The sequence below is a fragment of the Oncorhynchus mykiss genome, chromosome 28, assembly GCF_057628025.1.
Source record: "Oncorhynchus mykiss isolate SJ-2025 chromosome 28, ASM5762802v1, whole genome shotgun sequence".
Lineage (NCBI taxonomy): Eukaryota > Metazoa > Chordata > Actinopteri > Salmoniformes > Salmonidae > Oncorhynchus > Oncorhynchus mykiss.
In genome coordinates, this window is record NC_143049.1 from 23,098,520 (window position 1) to 23,116,877 (window position 18,358).

General features: G+C 41.4%; 1 protein-coding gene across 1 annotated transcript in view; it reads left to right on the forward strand.

The window, feature by feature from the left end:
- The window catches only part of pappa2 (pappalysin 2), a 59,321-nt gene that overhangs the window by 9,790 nt on the left and 31,173 nt on the right, over positions 1–18,358 (forward strand). Inside the window, exons 3-8 of the mRNA XM_036966716.2 lie at positions 2,116–2,264; positions 5,272–5,565; positions 5,949–6,141; positions 6,380–6,510; positions 16,750–16,932; positions 17,184–17,481. Coding sequence (XP_036822611.2) covers positions 2,116–2,264; positions 5,272–5,565; positions 5,949–6,141; positions 6,380–6,510; positions 16,750–16,932; positions 17,184–17,481 — 1,248 coding nt within the window. The remainder of the gene's footprint in view (positions 1–2,115; positions 2,265–5,271; positions 5,566–5,948; positions 6,142–6,379; positions 6,511–16,749; positions 16,933–17,183; positions 17,482–18,358) is intronic.

Below are 18,358 nucleotides of genomic sequence, written 5' to 3' on the forward strand. Positions count from 1 at the left end.
GGACAATGACCCCAAGCATACTTCCAAAGTTGTGGCAAAATGACTTAAGGACAACAAAGTCAAGGTATTGGAGTGGCCATCACAAAGCCCTGACCTAAATCCTACAGAACATTTGTGGGCAGGAATGAAAAAGCATGTGTGAGCAAGGAGACCTACAAACCTGACTCAGTTACACCAGCTCTGTCAGGAGGAATGGGCCAATATTCACCAACCTTATTGAGGGAAGCTTGTGGAAGGCTACCCGAAACATTTGACCCAAGTTGAACAATTTAAAGGCAATACCAAATACTAATTGAGTGTATGTAAACTTCTGACCCACTGGTAATTTGATGAAAGAAATAAAAGCTGAAATAAATAATTCTCTCTACTATTATTCTGACATTTCACATTCTTAAAATAAAGTGGTGATCCTAACTGACCTAAGACAGGGAATTTTTACTTGCATTAATTGTCAGGAATTGTGAAAAACTGAGTTTAAATGTATTTGGCACGGTGTATGTAAACTTCAGACTTCAACTGTATATGTTAAATTGGGACTCCTTTCCCAAACTGATTGTTGGGGTTTATATTTTCATTTGAAGAAATATTTTTGCTGAGAGTACCTGGGCACTAATAATACATTTTGTAGTGCAGTCAGTCAGTGTGTTGTTTTGCACAGTGAGGGAGGGATGGTATTTGTACTTTAAAGAGCAACAACAGCAGCTAAAAAGCCAGGTCCCTAGACAGATATAAAATTAAGTGTGTGGAAGGCATGAGCGTAGAACTGACTTCTGATTTATAGCTTGCAATGATGTAATCTCTCTTTATTACTTGCCAAAGTTTTTCCTACCTCTTACCCTTCACTAAAACTGTATGAATTGCGAATCCACCCGAGATGCAAATGCTTCATAAAACAGGGCTCTCTGGAATATCTGCAGCGCAGGTCTTTAAAAGGCTCTTGACCTGAGCTGGTTGGAAAAGTGCAATCTGTTGACTGCAATCCAGAGTTTTATAATAATTAATGCAGGGATGACATTTTGATGGCATCTGTGGAGTGTACAATTTTATCTTTGGCTCTGGGATTTTTGGTATTTTTCTGTTTGAATTATGGTCCAGGTTATCTGCAGCTCGGCAATAGAACTCAATCCCTAGCCAATTGCTGTCACTACACAAATGTGTTGTTCAAGCAGACAGAGAGCCAGCCATGAGGAATGGCCAGGTACATGAAGAATTTGGCAACACAAGAAAGTGAAAGGAAAAACGAGGAGGACATTTTAGCCATTAATGCTGGGATATTCCCCTGCTGCTGAGGGGATCCAGAATTGGTGGTTTGAATCTGTTTGCAAGGCAAACTGGGTGGTTCTCAAAAATCACTTTTTCTCCAACAATGAAAGAATCAGGGTTAAAATTAAGCATGAACAGAATGGAAAAAAGATACATGATCTTTGAGTACGGTTCTACAGTCCCAGTTCAGATCATCCAAGAAACACAGACGATTTTGAACATAATTCTATAAAATTTGTGCGGTATAACACTTTTTTAAAGGAAGTAGGCAATGTAATACCCCCTTTCCAGGTGTATTGTTTTGGAGTGCCAGTGTTGTAAGAAGTTTGTTTATGAATATTAGACTTCTCAACAGACTCAATCTTGTCCAAAGCTATACTGAATGGATTATATCAACCAAAACAGTGCTTCAACATGTAGAATTCAACATAAACAATCAATGATTTATTAAAAACAATACATCTGTATTTCATATGTTATGAATATGCATTATGAAGCTCATTTGACATAATGATAAATTGGAGCAGATTGGTACAGCTTTTGCTTGTTTAATGAAACTTGAATGTAAGGCAGGCTACACTTGGTCAGTTCTTGGGTGGGACACATCCAAGAAACAGTAGGTGGTTCAATTAATGGGCTAGACTATTTGGCAGGTTTGGAAAGGGCATTTCAAACGAATGGGCCAGTGATAGGTGCAAAGGCTTTCCAGCTATAACAGCAGAAGATCAAAATGACGTGACATATTCTAGAGTAAGGATTGTGAAAACAAACTGTCAAATTGACCCAGATTAAAAGCAGGGAATACAAGGGGGAAAAAATGCTAATGACATATACTTCTTCTCCCTGTTGCAGAGCCTATATGAGTGTAAAGGAACTGAAAGAGGTGTTGCACCTGAGCAGCACAGACACCCTCAATGTTTTCTTTGCCAACAACTCAGCCCGTGAAGAGTTAGCAGGGGCTGCAACCTGGCCATGGGCAAAGGAGGCCCTCAACCATCAGGGTAAGCTATTGCTACACCCCTTCCTTCTGTCTTTACCTGAATCAAACACAAAGGTCATTGAGCTACACAATCCCTTCAAAATGATATGCATGCTAAAACGTGCCAAACTGGATTACATTGCCTCCCACTGGATTGTGTTCAGTAAAAGTTACACCAAAGTAAAAAGCAGAAGAGGTGCAGGTAGGCATTGCCCTTGTCTTCAAAATCTGGTTATGATTCTCTCTCTCCCCATCTCATTCTCACACTCCCTCCCTCCCACTCATTCACTCTCTTCCTTCTTCTCTCTCCCCCTCACTATCCTCATCTCTTGCCCTCCACTCTTTGTTCTCAGTATTAGCCGTAGCAAGATTAATGAGCCTTAATCCTGGGTATAAAAGAAAACACTTGTAGCGTGCATAGATTTCCCGGCAGATTGCCTCCTAATGATTAGGGCTTTCCACTGTAAAGACAATCCCAACAACAACCAAACAAAAACCAGAAATGCCAGGGTAATGCCCTTTTGCCATTTATACATCGCTGCCAGCCCATTTGACTGTTTAAGCACTCGTTAAAGCTAAGAGTTTTCTCCTCACATCCAGCTCTTTCATAAATCCAAACTTTACCTGAAGTGGGAAGGTATTTTTCTAATTGGTTTGGCTGGTATTATTTTGGCTGTGTATTACTAAAGAAATTGCTCTACCAAATAAAAAAAGACTGTACTATGTTACAGTCAAGTTGCTTCTTGTAAATGATCCTTTCGTCTTCTATTCTCGTCTGTGTATTCTCTTCCATCTACTGAAGAGCTTTAAATCACTCACAAAGAGTGCTTGGCCGGGGAGTGAAACCCCTTTAAAGTATTATTCTCTGTTCAATCAGGTTTGTTGTTGTGTTCCCTCTGGGTTGTGTCTTACCTCCTGGCACATTCATTATGGGCCCTGGGGATGGCGTGCGGAGCATTCCAGCACAGATGTCCTTTTCTTCGTCCTCAGGGTTGAACTGCATCAACAAGCCAGTCAGTGTTTTGGGCTGGGCTTTCTCTGATGTGTCCCTGATGGACCGTCGTCTTGCAGGTTTCCCTCCCCTCTTTGAACCCCATAGCTCCCAGAATTGAGGATATTTCACTCAAAGCCATGAATGATACGAGGAAAGACGCAGTGGTGCCACGACTGTAAGAGAGAAGAGAGACTTTGTAGTGTCAGTTGTGTAGTTACTTTTCACAGTCTTATTTTGTAACAAACTGTCAAGCTTGTATATCAGATGACACAGGAATATATATAGTGGGGTCCGAAATGATTGGCACCCTTGATAAAAATGAGCAAAAATTACTGTATAAAATAAATTATTAAAATACTGAGCTATATTGTATGCTCAAAAAATTGGGGAAATTGTATACTTCTTGTACAATTGCTCAGAGAAAGAGGTTTTGTTTAACAAGTAATACTTTTTTTCTCTCAAAAAGGTAGGGTTCAAAATCATAAAATTAATTCCCTTCAATGCCTCAATACCTTGTGAGAATAAGGGCACTGAGCCTTGTTCTAAAATGTTTTATGAGTTGGAGAACACAGTGGGAGGGATCTTAGCCTATTCCTCCATACCGAATCCTTCCAGATCCTTGATATCCTTTGTCAGCACTTATGGACTGCCCTCTTCAATTCAAAGCACATGTTTTCAATGGGTATCAAGTCCAGAGACTGAGATGGCCATTGCAAAATTTAGATGTATTTTTTATTTTTTACCAATTAATCATATATTTGTGTATTTTGATGTGGGTTATTGTCTTGCTGGAAGATCCACTTATGGCCAAGTTTCAGCCTCCTGGCAGAGGCAACCAGGTTTTTGGTTTAAATGTCCTGGTACTGGGTAAAGTTCATGATGCCGTTGACCTTGGCCCCAGGACCAATAGTCCGATAAGATCAAAGTTTCAAATCCAAGGTGAGGTTTTGAAAGGCATTGAAAACAGGGGTGTCAATAATTTTGAGAAAAAAGTATTACTTATTGAACAACATCTCATTCTCTGAGCAATTGTATTAGTATAAAATAAAATCATTTTCCAATTTGTTTTGCATATAATATAGCTCAGTATTTGAATTATTTATTTTTTCTGAAGTCACTTTTGCTCATCTTTATCAGGCTGTCAATAATTTCAAGCCCACTGTATGTTTACCCAGACCTGATGATTTATGTCTGAGGACAAACCATGAGAACCTTTTTAATGAGTCCCATCAGGACTTACGGTCAGTAAATCTTCATCTGACAAGAGGATCCTCTACCAATTAACTTCGATTGTACCAGAAAATATTCTCCACCGAAGTGAATGTTGAAGCAGAACCCTGAAATACATCTGCCACTATTTACAGGCTATAAATGTGCTATTAAAGTGAAGTTGTCTCAACGGGCCCAGCGGATGTCCTCACAAATTGAATAGTGTTTCTAATTAGAAAACAAATAGCATTTTTATTCTATTCCAGCTCTTAAAGTTAATATTGGGCAATAACCACTGCTTCCATATTCCATAAATTACATCATAAGAAATTATGCAAATTATTTCTGGGGATAGCACTATACTTGTTTCTTACATGCTGAGTTAAAACTGCTGACGGGTTGCCTCATGTCTAAGTGGTTATAAATGTCACATCGTTTAAGGTTTTTATGACATTAGTTGGTTATAAAACCAAATGTTAACATGTTATTATTCAGAAGCTTGTCAGACAAAATGTGTTCGACTGTTTGCTTGAGATGGCAAGCTTGACTAGCTAGTCAAGAAACACACAGAAAACATTGACACAGTGAATGAAATAGACATAAATAGAGATTGTGTCTGATTCATCTTCACCCAGAACAATTGATGTCCCACTGTGATCATGGAGCTAGATCCATCGTCTGGGATAGAAAGTTATTTACGGGCTCTAAGAAATACCACCTAGCTATTTTGGAAGCAACAAAGGCAGACTATTTCAGCTATCTCACCACCTGTTGAGTTCTGTTAGAGTGGTAACATGACACCGATATCATCCGATCCTATCCACAGGTGGAATGGTGCTCAATCCATCCTACTTTGGCACCGTCGGACACAATAACACAATGATCCATGAGATGGGCCATATCTTTGGACTGTATCATGTCTTCAAGGGGGTCAGTGAGCGGGAGTCCTGTGATGACCCCTGTCAGGAGACCACTCCCTCCATGGAGACAGGAGACTTATGTGCAGACACGGCTCCTACACCAAAGTCAAAGGCCTGCCATGACCCTGGCTATGTAAACGACACCTGTGGGATAACGCTCTACCAGGACACACCATACAACAACTACATGAGTTACACAGGTAGGTCTACTGTAACCTCTCTGCAATGCTGTCAACATAAGCTAGACTGCATCCCAGTTTATCCCTTCATAGTGCACTACTTCTGACCTGGGCCCTATGGTCCCTGGTCAAAAGTAGTACACTATAAAAGGAATAGGGTTCTGTTTGGGACACATCCCTAGAATGAGGCTGTGGTGCTGTATTCCTACTGCAAGACCACAAAGGTCTACTGTATATACAGTATTAGGTTACGTCCAAGTGTATTGCATTTGGACTAGGGATTGCATAGTATTGATCATTCATCCACATCAAACTTGAGTGATCAAAATTCTCTTGGCTGTTTAATGTTAGATGATTTCCGCTGGGAACATTGACTCTACTCTACTTTCACTTCTTCTCCTGAGACGATAACTGCACCAACCATTTCACACCAAATCAAGTGGCTCGGATGCATTGTTATATGGATCTAGTCTACGAGAACTGGCTGAAAGGGAGAAGGCCCACCCCCATCCCTCTCAAGCCCATGGTGATAGGAAAGAGCTCAGATTCGGTCTCCATTCATTGGCTTCCACCTGTAAGAGGGCCACTTCATCAAAGGTAGAATAATTGTGTAGCTACATTTTTTCCTCATATCAACATTAATGAGATAGGATGCATCCCAAATGGTTTCAATTCCCTACATAGCTCACTACTTTTAACCAGTGCCCATTGGGAGCCCATAGTGCACTATAAAGGGAATAGGGTGCCATTTGGGATGCAGATCTAGATATTCATGAATGATTATGACAATTGAAAATATTTTCTGATACTTACATTTGAGCAACTCTATTGACAGTTCTCCTACAGTGGATAGTGTAAACTGCAGGGACTGTGAGGCAGATGGTGTGTTCCATCAGTATGCCTATGAGGCCACCTCGCCACGGGTCTGTGACTCCTCTGGATACTGGACACCTGAAGAGGCTACTGGTCAGTATTTTTCTTTAGCCACTCATGGGCCTGTGTGACTCAGATTGGTGGCGCATGCCACTTGCAACATCAGGGTTGTGGGTTAAATTCCTGATGAGTCCACCCATAACAACATGTATGCATGCACCTCTGTAAATACATTTGTATAAAAGTGTCTGATAAATGGCATATACTATGATAATTACATTGGCCACTAGTAAACAGTCCAGGAAAGAAGTCTCAGAGCTTGCACACTCAGTGACATGTCTCTGACACCCCAAACACATAATAAAGTAGGCATGTATTCATTGTCTGAAAAAAATGACTGATTTTAGTGTCCATTTTGAACATACACAAAACATTCAGTTACAGTTTAGTTTCTGTCTTTCTGCCAGGGGGTCCCCTGTTCTCCTGTGGGTAAGGTGCATGCAAGGATAAAGACTGTCTGGAGAAAAATATGATAATCATTAAATGATAATTGCCAGGCTAAATAACTTATTATTGGCAGGGTCAACTTTTGGTAATGTTGGGTGCTGTGGAACATTAAACTGTCATAAAAATGATGTATCCTGTAGAGCGTTAAAACCTTTTGCTTTATGTAACAGTTCCTTATTATCCCAATCAAGATTCTTTGAGTGTACAGAAGCCCAGTCTTTTGACATTACGTGTATAAAACCTTTAGAAAATTCGACGAAAATATGTGGAAATTCTCAGATGGAATTTATGCTTTGAAAAGAGACACAGAAATCAAAATCAAGTTCAAATTAAATCAAATGTTATTTAGCACATGCTTCATGAACAACAGGTGTACACTAACAATGAAATGTTTACTTTACAGGCCCTTCCCAACAATGCAGAGAGAAAAATATTGAAAATATTAACACATTGAATAAATACACAAAGAGTAATGATAACTTGGCTGTATGCACAAGGTACCAGTACCAAGTCTATGTGCAGGGGTACGAGGTAATTGGAAGTAAATATGTACAGTACATATACTATAGGTAGTGGTAAAGTGACTTGGAAACACGATAGATAACAGTAGCATCAGCATATGTGATGAGTCAAAAGAGTTAGTGCAAAGAGAGTCCATGCAGATAGTCCGGGTAGCTATTTGGTTAATTATTTATTTAATAGTCTTATGGCATCGGGGTATAAGCTGTTCAGGGTAATGTTGGCTCCAGACTTGGTGCATCGGTAACGCTTGCCATGTGGTAGCAGAGAGAATAGTCTGTGACTTGGGTAGCTGGCGTCTTTGACAATTTTTAGGGCCTTCCTCTGACACCACCTGGTATAGAGGTCCTGGATGGCAGGGAGCTCGGCCCCAGAGATGTACTGGGCCGTGCGCACTACCCTCTGTAATCCTTTGCAGTCGGATACCATGCAGTTCCCATACCAAGTGGTGATGTACCCAGTCAAGATGCTCTCAATGGTGCAGATGTAGAACTTTATGAGGATCTGAGGGCCCATGCTAAATCTTTTCAACGTCCTGAGAGAGAAGACGTGTTGTCGTGCCTTCTTCACAACTGTGTTGGTGTGTGGACCATGTAAATCCGTTAGTGATGTGGACACCGAGGAACTTGAAGCTCTCAACCCCCTCCACTACAGCTCTGTTGATGTGGATGGGGGTGTGCATGGCCCCTCCATTTCCTTTAGCCCACAATCAGCTCATTTGCTCTTGCTGATGTTGAGGAAGAGGTTGTCGTCCTGGCACCACACTGCCAGGTCACTGACCTCCTCTCTATATGCAGTCTCATCGCCAGGCCTACTCATCGTCAGACACTGTCGTGTCATCAGCAAACTTAATCATGGTGTTGGAGTTGTAATATACGCAATTGTGGGTGAACAGGGAGTACAGGAGGGGACACCCCTGAGGCGCACCCATGTTTAGATTCAGTGTGGGGAATGTGTTGTTGCCTACCCTCACCAACTGGGGACAGCCCGGTTAGGAAGACCGGAGGATCCAGTTGCAGAGGGAGGTGTTCTGTCCCAGGGTCCTGAGCTTAGTGATGAGCTAGGAAGGCACTATGGTGTTGAACACTGAGCTGTAGTCAATTAACAGTATTCTCACATAGTTGTTCCTCTTGTCCAGGTGGGAGAGGACAGTTGGAATGCAATAGAGATTGTGTCACCTGTGGATCTGTTGGGGCGGGATGTGAATTGGAGTGGGTCCAGGGTGTCTGGGATGATAGTGTTGATGTGAGCCATGACCAGCCTTTCAAAGCTTTTCATGGCTACAGACAACAAAGTCAAGGTATCGGAGTGGCCATCACAAAGCCCTGACCTCAATCCTATAAAAAATGTGTGGGCAGAACTGAAAAAGCATGTGCGAGCAAGGAGGCCTACAAACCTGACTCAGTTACCCCAGAATTGTCAGGAGGAATGGGCCAAAATTGACCCAACTTATTGTGGGAAACTTGTGGAAGGCTACCCGAAACGTTTGACCCAAGTTAAACAATTTAACGGCAATGCGACCAAATCCTAATTGAGTGTAGGTAAACTTCTGACCCACTGGGAATGTGACAAAAGAAATAAAAGCTGAAAAAAAGAATTCGCTCTACTATCATTCTGACATTTCACATTCTTAAAATAAAGTGGTGATCCTAACTGATCTAAGACAGGGAATTTTTACTATGATAAAATGTCAGGAATTTATTTGGCTAAGGTGTATGTAAACTTCCGACTTCAACTGTAGGTATTATGGACTGGGTTAGGGAGAGGTTGAAATTGTCAGTGAAGTCCCCTGCCAGCTGGTCAGCGTATGCTCTGAGTACACATCCTGGTAATCAGTCTTGCCCTGCAGCCTTGTGAATGTTAACCTGCTTAATGAAAGGTCCTATTCACATTGGCTACCGAGAGCGAGATCACACAGTCATCTGGAACTGCTGGTTCTCTCATGCATGGTTCAGTGTTTCATGCTTCGAAGTCAGCATAGAAGGCATTTAGGTCGTCTGGTAAGCTTGCTTCACTGGGCAGCTCACAGCTGGGTTTTACGTAGTACGATTCTGTCTTAGTCCTGTATTGATGCTTTCCCTGTTTGATGGCTCATCGGAGGTTGTCATAGGATTTCTTAAAAGCGTCCGGATTAGTGAGAACTCTCCATGCATTACTTTTAATAACAATAAATACAATTATAGCATTAGCCAGGAGAAAAGAATGGAATCTATAATTCTGGGGGAGACACACAGTCTGTTGGCTTTTTTTGTGTACTGTAGTGTAGTTTATGGGAGAGAGTTCTATTACCTGCTTGTCCATGTTTAAGCCATGGAGTTCATTCATGGGCCTTGAGAACTTCTGCTAGAACAGGAAAACAAAAGTTTTATCAATTTAAAAATTAATGAGGCCTTTTGTACACTGAGTGTACAAAACATCCTAATATTGAGTTGCACCCCCTTTGCCCTCAGAACACCCTAAATTTGAGCATGGCCTCTACAAGGTGTTGAAAGTGTTCCACAGGGATGCTGGCCCATGTTGACTCAGATATTTCTTAAAATAAATATTAGATGATGCTTATCCAGACACACATGTCTAAATTGATGGGTCATGTGAAAGAAATGCTATAACCCTCAGCCACATATTGCCAAGTGGATGGGTCTCTACAGAAGGTGTAAACGTACAAATGGTTACTTGCATAGAAGCAATATCAGAAATAGATAGCGTCAATATAAATAAAATAATATACAGTATGTACAAGAACATTATCAATAACAATTTCAGTGATAGATGAGGTAGTTATATGCATACAATCAGGAGTAACGTGGCTGAACAGTAGGATAAGAAAAAAATAGTAACTGCAACGTATGGTGTGTGTTAGGACAGAGTCATTTGAATAGAGGCACTGCAGATAGTGCTGATGACTGGTCCGTGCGAACCACGCACGAACAAGGGAATCTATATCCGGAGAGCCTGTTTCTGTCCTGCCCTTGACTTTGGTGCAGGGCATGTGTTGCCCACAGCCTCTTCGTCGCAAAACTCCCTGATCTTCTCAAAAACATAAGTTTGTCTAGCTGTGTCCAGTCCAGGTGGTGCTTGTACAAGCAGAACATCTATGGGAGGAAGGCTGTCAGCTTTGCGCAGCAGCTGAAACCTGGTCCCGACTGAGTCCGAATGCTCCTTGGCGACCACAACACCCGGCTCCAGAGCATCGAAGCTGTAAAAAAGGAAATAACAAAAAAATGAAGACATTACAACATTGCACAACATCAACTCACCTCCCATGTTTAGATTATTGTATATATTTTTTATTTATTTCACCTTTATTTAATCAGGTAGGCTAGTTGAGAACAAGTTCCCATTTGCAACTGAAACCTGGCCAAGATAAAGCACAGCAGATTGACACATACAACAACACAGAGTTACACATGGAATAAACAAACATACAGTCAATAATACAGTAGAAAAAAAGAAAAAAAGTATACATACAGTGTGTGCGAATGAGGTAAATAATGGAGGTAAGGCAATAAATATGGTGACGAAGTAATTACAATATAGCAATTAAACACTGGAATGGTAGATGTGCAGAAGATGACTGTGCAAGTAGAGATACTGGGGTGCAAAGGAGCAAGATAAATAAATACAGTAGGGGGAGAGGTAGTTGTTTGGGCTAAATTATAGATGGGCTATGTACAGGTGCAGTGATCTGTGAGATGCTCTGAAAGCTGGTGCTTAAAGCTAGTGAGGGAGATATGAGTATCCAGCTTCAGTGATATTTGCAGTTCGTTCCAGTCATTGGCAGCAGAGAACTGGAAGGAAAGGCGGCTAAAGGAAGAATTGGCTTTGGGGGTGACCAGTGAGATATACCTGCTGGAGCGCGTGCTACGGGTGGGTGTTGCTATGGTGACCAGTGAGCTGAGATAAGGCGGGCTTTACCTAGCAGAGACTTGTAGATGACCTGGAGCCAGTGGGTTTGGCGACGGGTATGAAGCGAGGGCCAGGCAACGAGAGCATACAGGTTGCAGTGGTGGGTAGTATATGGGGCTTTGGTGACAAAACGGAAGGCACTGTGATAGACTGCATCTGTCACGCCCTGACCTTGGAGATTTTTATGTCTCTATTTTGGTTTGGTCAGGGTGTGATTTGGGTGGGCATTCTATGTTCCAAAGTCCAGGGTCGGTAGGATGGTCAGTTGTACGAGGGTATGTTTGGCAGCATGACTGAAGGAATAGGAATGTTGCGAAATAGGAAGCTGATTCTAGATTTCATTTTGGATTGGAGATGCTTAATGTGAGTCTGGAAGGAGAGTTTACAGTCTAACCAGACACCTAGGTATTTGTAGTTGTCCACATATTCTAAGTCAGAACCGTCCAGAGTAGTGATGCTAGATGGGCGGGCAGGTGCGGGCAGCAATCGGTTGAAGAGCATGCATTTAGTTTGACTTAAGATAAGAAGAATAACCTCATACAATGCAATGAAGATTATATTCACCTGAAGTGCTGGTACTGCTTGAACTGTAGCAGCTTCCTGAAGTACGGAGTCAGGTGTTGTTACTAGCCATAGCTTTCCACCAGCACTGTACCATCCTCCAGTCCAACCAGCTTTGGAATGTTGACCCCTGTCACAGTGCTGTCCTTCACAACATCAGCAATCTCAGACAAAGTGTTCCCTCTGGTTTTTATGAAGCGCTGCTTGATGAGGCCAAAGCACCAGCTGGGGGCAAACTTGGTGTGGCCTGTAATCAGGAAGTGAAGGTCCAGACTGTGGTGGAGCTTGTGCGTGGTCTGCCAGGCACAATACCAGAGCACAAACTTGTTCTTGTTTTGGCCACTGCAGTTATCACAATTCAGGGCCACAAGTGATTCCCAAACTCCTTAGTTGGTGAAGAAATGGTTCATGTAGTTGATGACTGCACTGCTGCCTTTGCTGGATGACATGCCTTCATCAATCAAGTAGTTGACTTGTTGTGGTGTTCCTTCACAGCAGACACCAAACAAGCCACACTTGCGAGGAGTTAAAAGGTAGATGGGACCTGGCTGCATATGGTCAGAAGGATAGTGCACCTGCAAACAACAAAATAACATTAAGATATAACATTAAGATATATCATATAATTTTTGTATAAATCATTATCAGGTAACTTTCATTTACCTACAAATGTGCAGAGCAGCAGCACTGCATACAGAAACATCATCTTGGAAATTGGAAGTTAAAACCTGTTGAGTGTAGGGGGCAGTATTTTGATGTTTGGATGAAAAACGTACCCAAACGAAACTGCCTATTTCTCAGGCCCAGAATCTAGAATATGCATATAATTGTCAGATTAGGATAGAAAACACTCTAAAGTTTCCAAAACTGTCAAGATATTGTCTGTGAGTATAACAGAACTAATATTGCAGGCGTAAACCTGAGGAAAATCCAACAAAGAAGGGCCTAAAAGAAACTAATATCCCTGTTCCATTGCATGCCTTCCCTCCATTTAAAGGGATATCAACCAGATTCCTTTCCCTATGGCTTCCACATGGTGCGAACAGTCTTTAGACATAGTTTCAGACTTCTATTCTGAAAAATGAGCAAAAATTATCACATCGAGTCAGTGGATGGCTGGGTGCCAGCAGAGTTTTGCATGAGCAACAGCTTGGAGCAGACGGTCCGGTTGAAACATTATCGATTATTTATTGTAAAAACAACCTGAGGATTGATTATAAAAAACGTTTGACATGTTTCTACGAACTTTATGGATACTATTTGGAATTTTCGTCTGCCCCGTCGTGACCGCTCGAGCCTGTGGATTTCTGAACAAAACGCGCCAACTAAATGTGGATATAAAAATAATCTTTATGGAACAAAAGGAACATTTATTGTGTAACTGGGAGTCTCGTGAGTGCAAACATCCGAAGATCATCGGAGGTAAGCGATTCATTTTATTGCTTTTCTGACTTTTGTGACCAATCTATCTAATCTGCTACTACTTTTTACTACTTTGTAATGTTTTGTCTGCTGAGAGAGATGTCCTTAACATAAATGCTTGAATAGTATTTGCTGTAAAGCTTTTTTGAAATCTGCATGCCAGGTGCAGATGCCACATGCCAGGTGGATTAACAAGAAGCTCAGCTGTGTTTTGCTATATTGCACTTGTGATTTCATGAAAATTAAATATTTTTAGTAATTTAATTTGTATTTGGCGCTCTGCAATTCAACGGATGTCGACAAAAATGATCCCGCTAACGGGATGGGTGCGCCAAGAAGTTTTAAAATGATAACATGATAGCACTTACAATAATGTAAGATCAATAAAAGTAGTGCCAATCATGTTTTAGGTCAATTAAATAATCAAAATGTGTTGTTTATGCTTTACATACCAAGTGTTGTCATCGATTCCTTGTAGAGATGCCACACTGCTGCTTTTGTCACATGGGATGGCAGCAACTTTCCACCAAAGTGTTTGTGTCCTGGGTGGTGTCCTGGTAATAATATTACATTATCCTCTGCGTAGTTGTTGATGAAGTTCACCCCTCGCTGCAAGTCCTCATGCTACAGGTGTAACCTGTGCTTGCTTGGGCCATCTCTCTTTTTGATGGGAGGCCTTAGACCATTCTCCTTGTATGAATGGTGGAGGACGGTCAGGAATGTTCTAATGATGATGAAAGACAAATTCCAGATACAAATATTTTGGCATTATTATACAATAGATAGCCGTCATCACCGTCAGACACACTTGGCTAACTTGATGGGTCATGTGATCATCTAGCTAAGTGGAGTCTTTTGTTAAGACATGCTAGCTAAACAATGAACCATAATCCTAATATCCATAGAGCACTAGCAATACAAACCGATTGTCAAAGCTAGCTAAAGTTAATTAACCAAATAGGTTTAATATTAGTTAGTTAGCTAGCTAACATTAGGCGATAACTAGCAATGCGAAATGTAAATCTGGGATAACATTACTACACACAGATCATAAACGTAATGTTAGCTAGCGAGCCAGCCATCTAATGTCAGCTAGCTAGTTAACAGTAAGCTTTAACTTGGGGTATTTTGTTTCGACATGTAGCTAGCAAGCTCACTAGTGAAAAAATGAACCATAATCCTAATCCATAGAGCACTAGCAATACAATCCGATTGTCATAGCTAGCTAAAGTTAACCAAATAGGTTCAATATTAGCTAGTTAGCTAGCTAACATCAGGCTATAACTAGCAATGCGAAATTCTGAGATAACATTACTACACACAGATCATAAACGTAATGTTAGCCAGCGAGCCAGCCATCTAATGTCAGCTAGCTAGCTAGCTAACAGTAAGCTTTAACTTGCAATGAAAACAACTTTCTTAAAAAATTTGAAAAATTCTAAAAGTATTTGTTTTTAAATATACTTAAGTATCAAAAGTAAAAGTATAAATCATTTGACATTCCTTATATTAAGCAAACCGGATAGCTCAATGTTCTTGTTTTTTTAATTTACAGATAGCCAGGGGCACACTCCAACACCCAGACATCATTTACAGATATAGCCAGGGGCACACTCCAACACCCAGACATCATTTACAGATAGCCAGGGGCACACTCCAACACCCAGACATCATTTACAGATAGCCAGGGGCACACTCCAACACCCAGACATCATTTACAGATAGCCAGGGGCACACTCCAACACTCAGACATAATTTACGAACGAAGCATGTGTTTAGTGAATCCACCAGATCAGATGCAGTAGGGATGACAAGAGATGTTCTCATGATGTGTGTGAATTGGACAATTTTTCTGTCCTGCTAAGCATTCAAATTGTAACAAGTACTTTTGGGTATCAGGAAAATGTATTGAGTAATACATTTCTTTAGGAATGTAGTGAAGTAAAAGTAAAAGTAGTCAAAAATATGAATAGTAAAATAAAGTTCACACTGACCGTGTGCAGTGCCATAAGAATCATCTTAAGCTTTAACCCCCACCCAAACTCTGACCATCTTACTCGCCCTAGCAGAGCTGGTTAAACTGTTTTCTTGTTTTCCAGAGTGTTGGTGGTTGTAATTGTGCTCCTGGCAACAATTTAATTACGCTTTTTTGCTGACATTTACTGACACCAGCCATATTCAACCGGTGTTGAGCGTTAGTAAATTCATCAGTTATTCTGCGGCTCTGGCACACTCAGACGAAAGGAACATTTATATCAGGTAAAATACTTTATCTAGGCTACATCATTCTTTTCACAGAAACATATCCTCCCTTTGATGTGTTCCTCCACTGAAACCCAAGCATTAATTTCCAGACCCGGGGAGTCTATTTCATCTTGAGAAAGGGGAAAAGTAGTGACATGGTTAAGTTGCTGAAAGTAGGAAGGATGACACACTAAGATCTTGAAGCACTAGGCTTTCCTACTAGGCTTTCCTGTGGGAGCCGTTTGCCACATCTGATACAGTGATTAATCTGGGCCTGTGTTGAGGCCTTTCTCTGTTTATCTGACCAATTTAGTTTTATGGTTTGACTTGGCGTGCTGATGTTTACCCTGCACAAATCCACACATGTGAAGGAGCCACATTGGGTGCAGATAGCAGAAGCTCAGGCATTGGCTGGCTGGGGCTACTGCTGAAGGCTCTCTCCCTCTATCCCTCTCCATTCGGCAGTTTATTTCAGTGCTCTGCTGAGACACACGACATGCTGCTGTTCCTCTTTTACCACAGAGGAAATTAACATGCTTTATAAATTGTTTTGTGAGCCCTGTCTGTCCCAATTAAGAAATTGATTCCTTTCCTGTGTAAAGTTGCACCTGGGTATGTTGTTTTCTAGAGGATGGTTAGGAAAATACCAGTCCAGTCCAAAACCAGGTCATGTGATTTTCCCAGTCTCGCTCTACTGTATGATTCTCCCTCAGAACATAGCTTGTACTCTCTACTAGCCCTCTTTAATAATAGTTCAGTAATGGTTTTTCAGTGATTCAAATCATTTCACAACTTTAGTAAAGATACTGCGCTAATTAAAGACAACAGAGGGCCTACCTTTGAAACCAATTAATTGTAGCTCTCCGCATTTTATCAGTGTGGGTGGGAAGGTACTGTGCATGTCATCAGTTGAGAAGGCTTGGATGTAGAAAGAAGTTGTAGGCCTATCTGCTATATCTGTTGTAACTTTTCCCTTTTTTTGGTTGCATTCCAAATGGCACCATATTTACTATATAGTACACTACCTTTGACCAGACCCCTATGGACCCTTGTCAAAAGTAGTGCAATATAAAGGGTATAGGGGGCCATTTAGGACGCATGTACAGTAGGTGTATATATTGTAAGACCAGTGTGTGTGTGTGTGTGTGTCTGTGTGCGTGTGTGCGTTTACAGGCCCTCCAGATGTATACCAGACCTGTGAGCCAAGCCTACAGGCCTGGAGTCCAGAACTCAGCCTGTATGATGCCAATGTGACGTCTCCCTGCCCTGAAACCGAGGGCTGCGTCCTGATGCTGCGCTTCCTCCACCTTGTGGTCCCTGACAGCCTCACTGTGTGGGTCACCTACATCTCAGCCGGTGGGTCCCGGGTTCATTCTAGTGGTCTTCAATGGTGTACATTTAGCATTGCTGAAACTCTCCACAATACAAGCCACACGTTGTGTCTACATGAATGATAATGTTTTGGCTCTTCATCTGAGCAGGTAATGTGAAGTTACACCAGTTATTTGTCCTAGGTATTTATGAATAAATAAAGGGCCAAGTATGTGCACTACTCTGGAATGGCTTGATTATACAGCTTATAATTATCCACCATGTTGTCTCTACAGATAACCAGGTGATTACCAACATCGAGCTAATAACAGACACAGGCGAGTCTCTAGACATGGGTCCACAGCACGTCTTCTGTGATGTGCCCCTCACCCTACATGTGCACACCGAAAAAAGGGTGGCAGCTGTCAAACTGAGCACCTTTGATGAGAAGATGGAGATTGACGCTGTTCTGCTTACTTCTGGCCCCCATAATCCTCTCTGCTCCAGTTGCCAGCCTCTGATCTACCGAGTTGTCCGGCAACCGCCATTTTCAGGCGATCTGGTCCAGCAAACTCTGCTTACATTTACAGACAGGTACAGTAATATTGACACCGACAGATATACAGTCCCAGTCAAAAGTTTGGACACACCTACTCATTCAAGGGTTTTTATTTATTTATTACATTGTAGAATAATAGTGAAGACATAAAAACTATGAAATAACACATATGTAGTAACCAAAAAAGTGTTAAACAAATTCAAATATATTTTATATATTTGTAACCAACTTCATGAGGTAGTCACCTAGAAGGCATTTCAATTAACAGGTGTGCCTTGTTAAAAGTCAATTTGTGAAATTTCTTTCCTTCTTATTGCATTTGAGCAAATCAGTTGTGTTGTGACAAGGTATGGGTGGTATACAGAAGATTGCCGTATTTGGTAAAAGACCAAGTCCAAATTATGGCAAGAACAGCTCAAATAACCAAAGAGAAATGACAGTCCATCATTACTTTAAGACATAAAGGTCAGTCAAGCCGGAAAATGTCAAGAACTTTGAGAGTTTCTTCATGTGCTGTCGCAAAAACCATCAAGGGCTGTGATAAAACTGGCTCTCATGAGGACCGCCACAGGAATGGAAGACCCAGAGTTACCTTTGCTGCAGAGGATAAGTTCTTTAGAGTTAACTGCATCTCAGATTGCAGTCCAAATAAATGCTTCACAGAGTTCAAGAAACAGACACATCGCAACATCAACTGTTCAGAGGAGACTGCGTGAATCAGGCCTTCATGGTCGAATTGCTGAAAAGAAACCACTACTAAAGGACACCAATAAGAAGAGACTTGCTTGGGCCAAGAAATACGAGCAATGGACATTAGACCGGTGGAAATCTGTCCTTTGGTCTGATGAGTCCAAATTTGAGATTTTTGGTTCCAACCGCTGTGTCTTTGTGAGACGCAGAGTAGGTGAACGA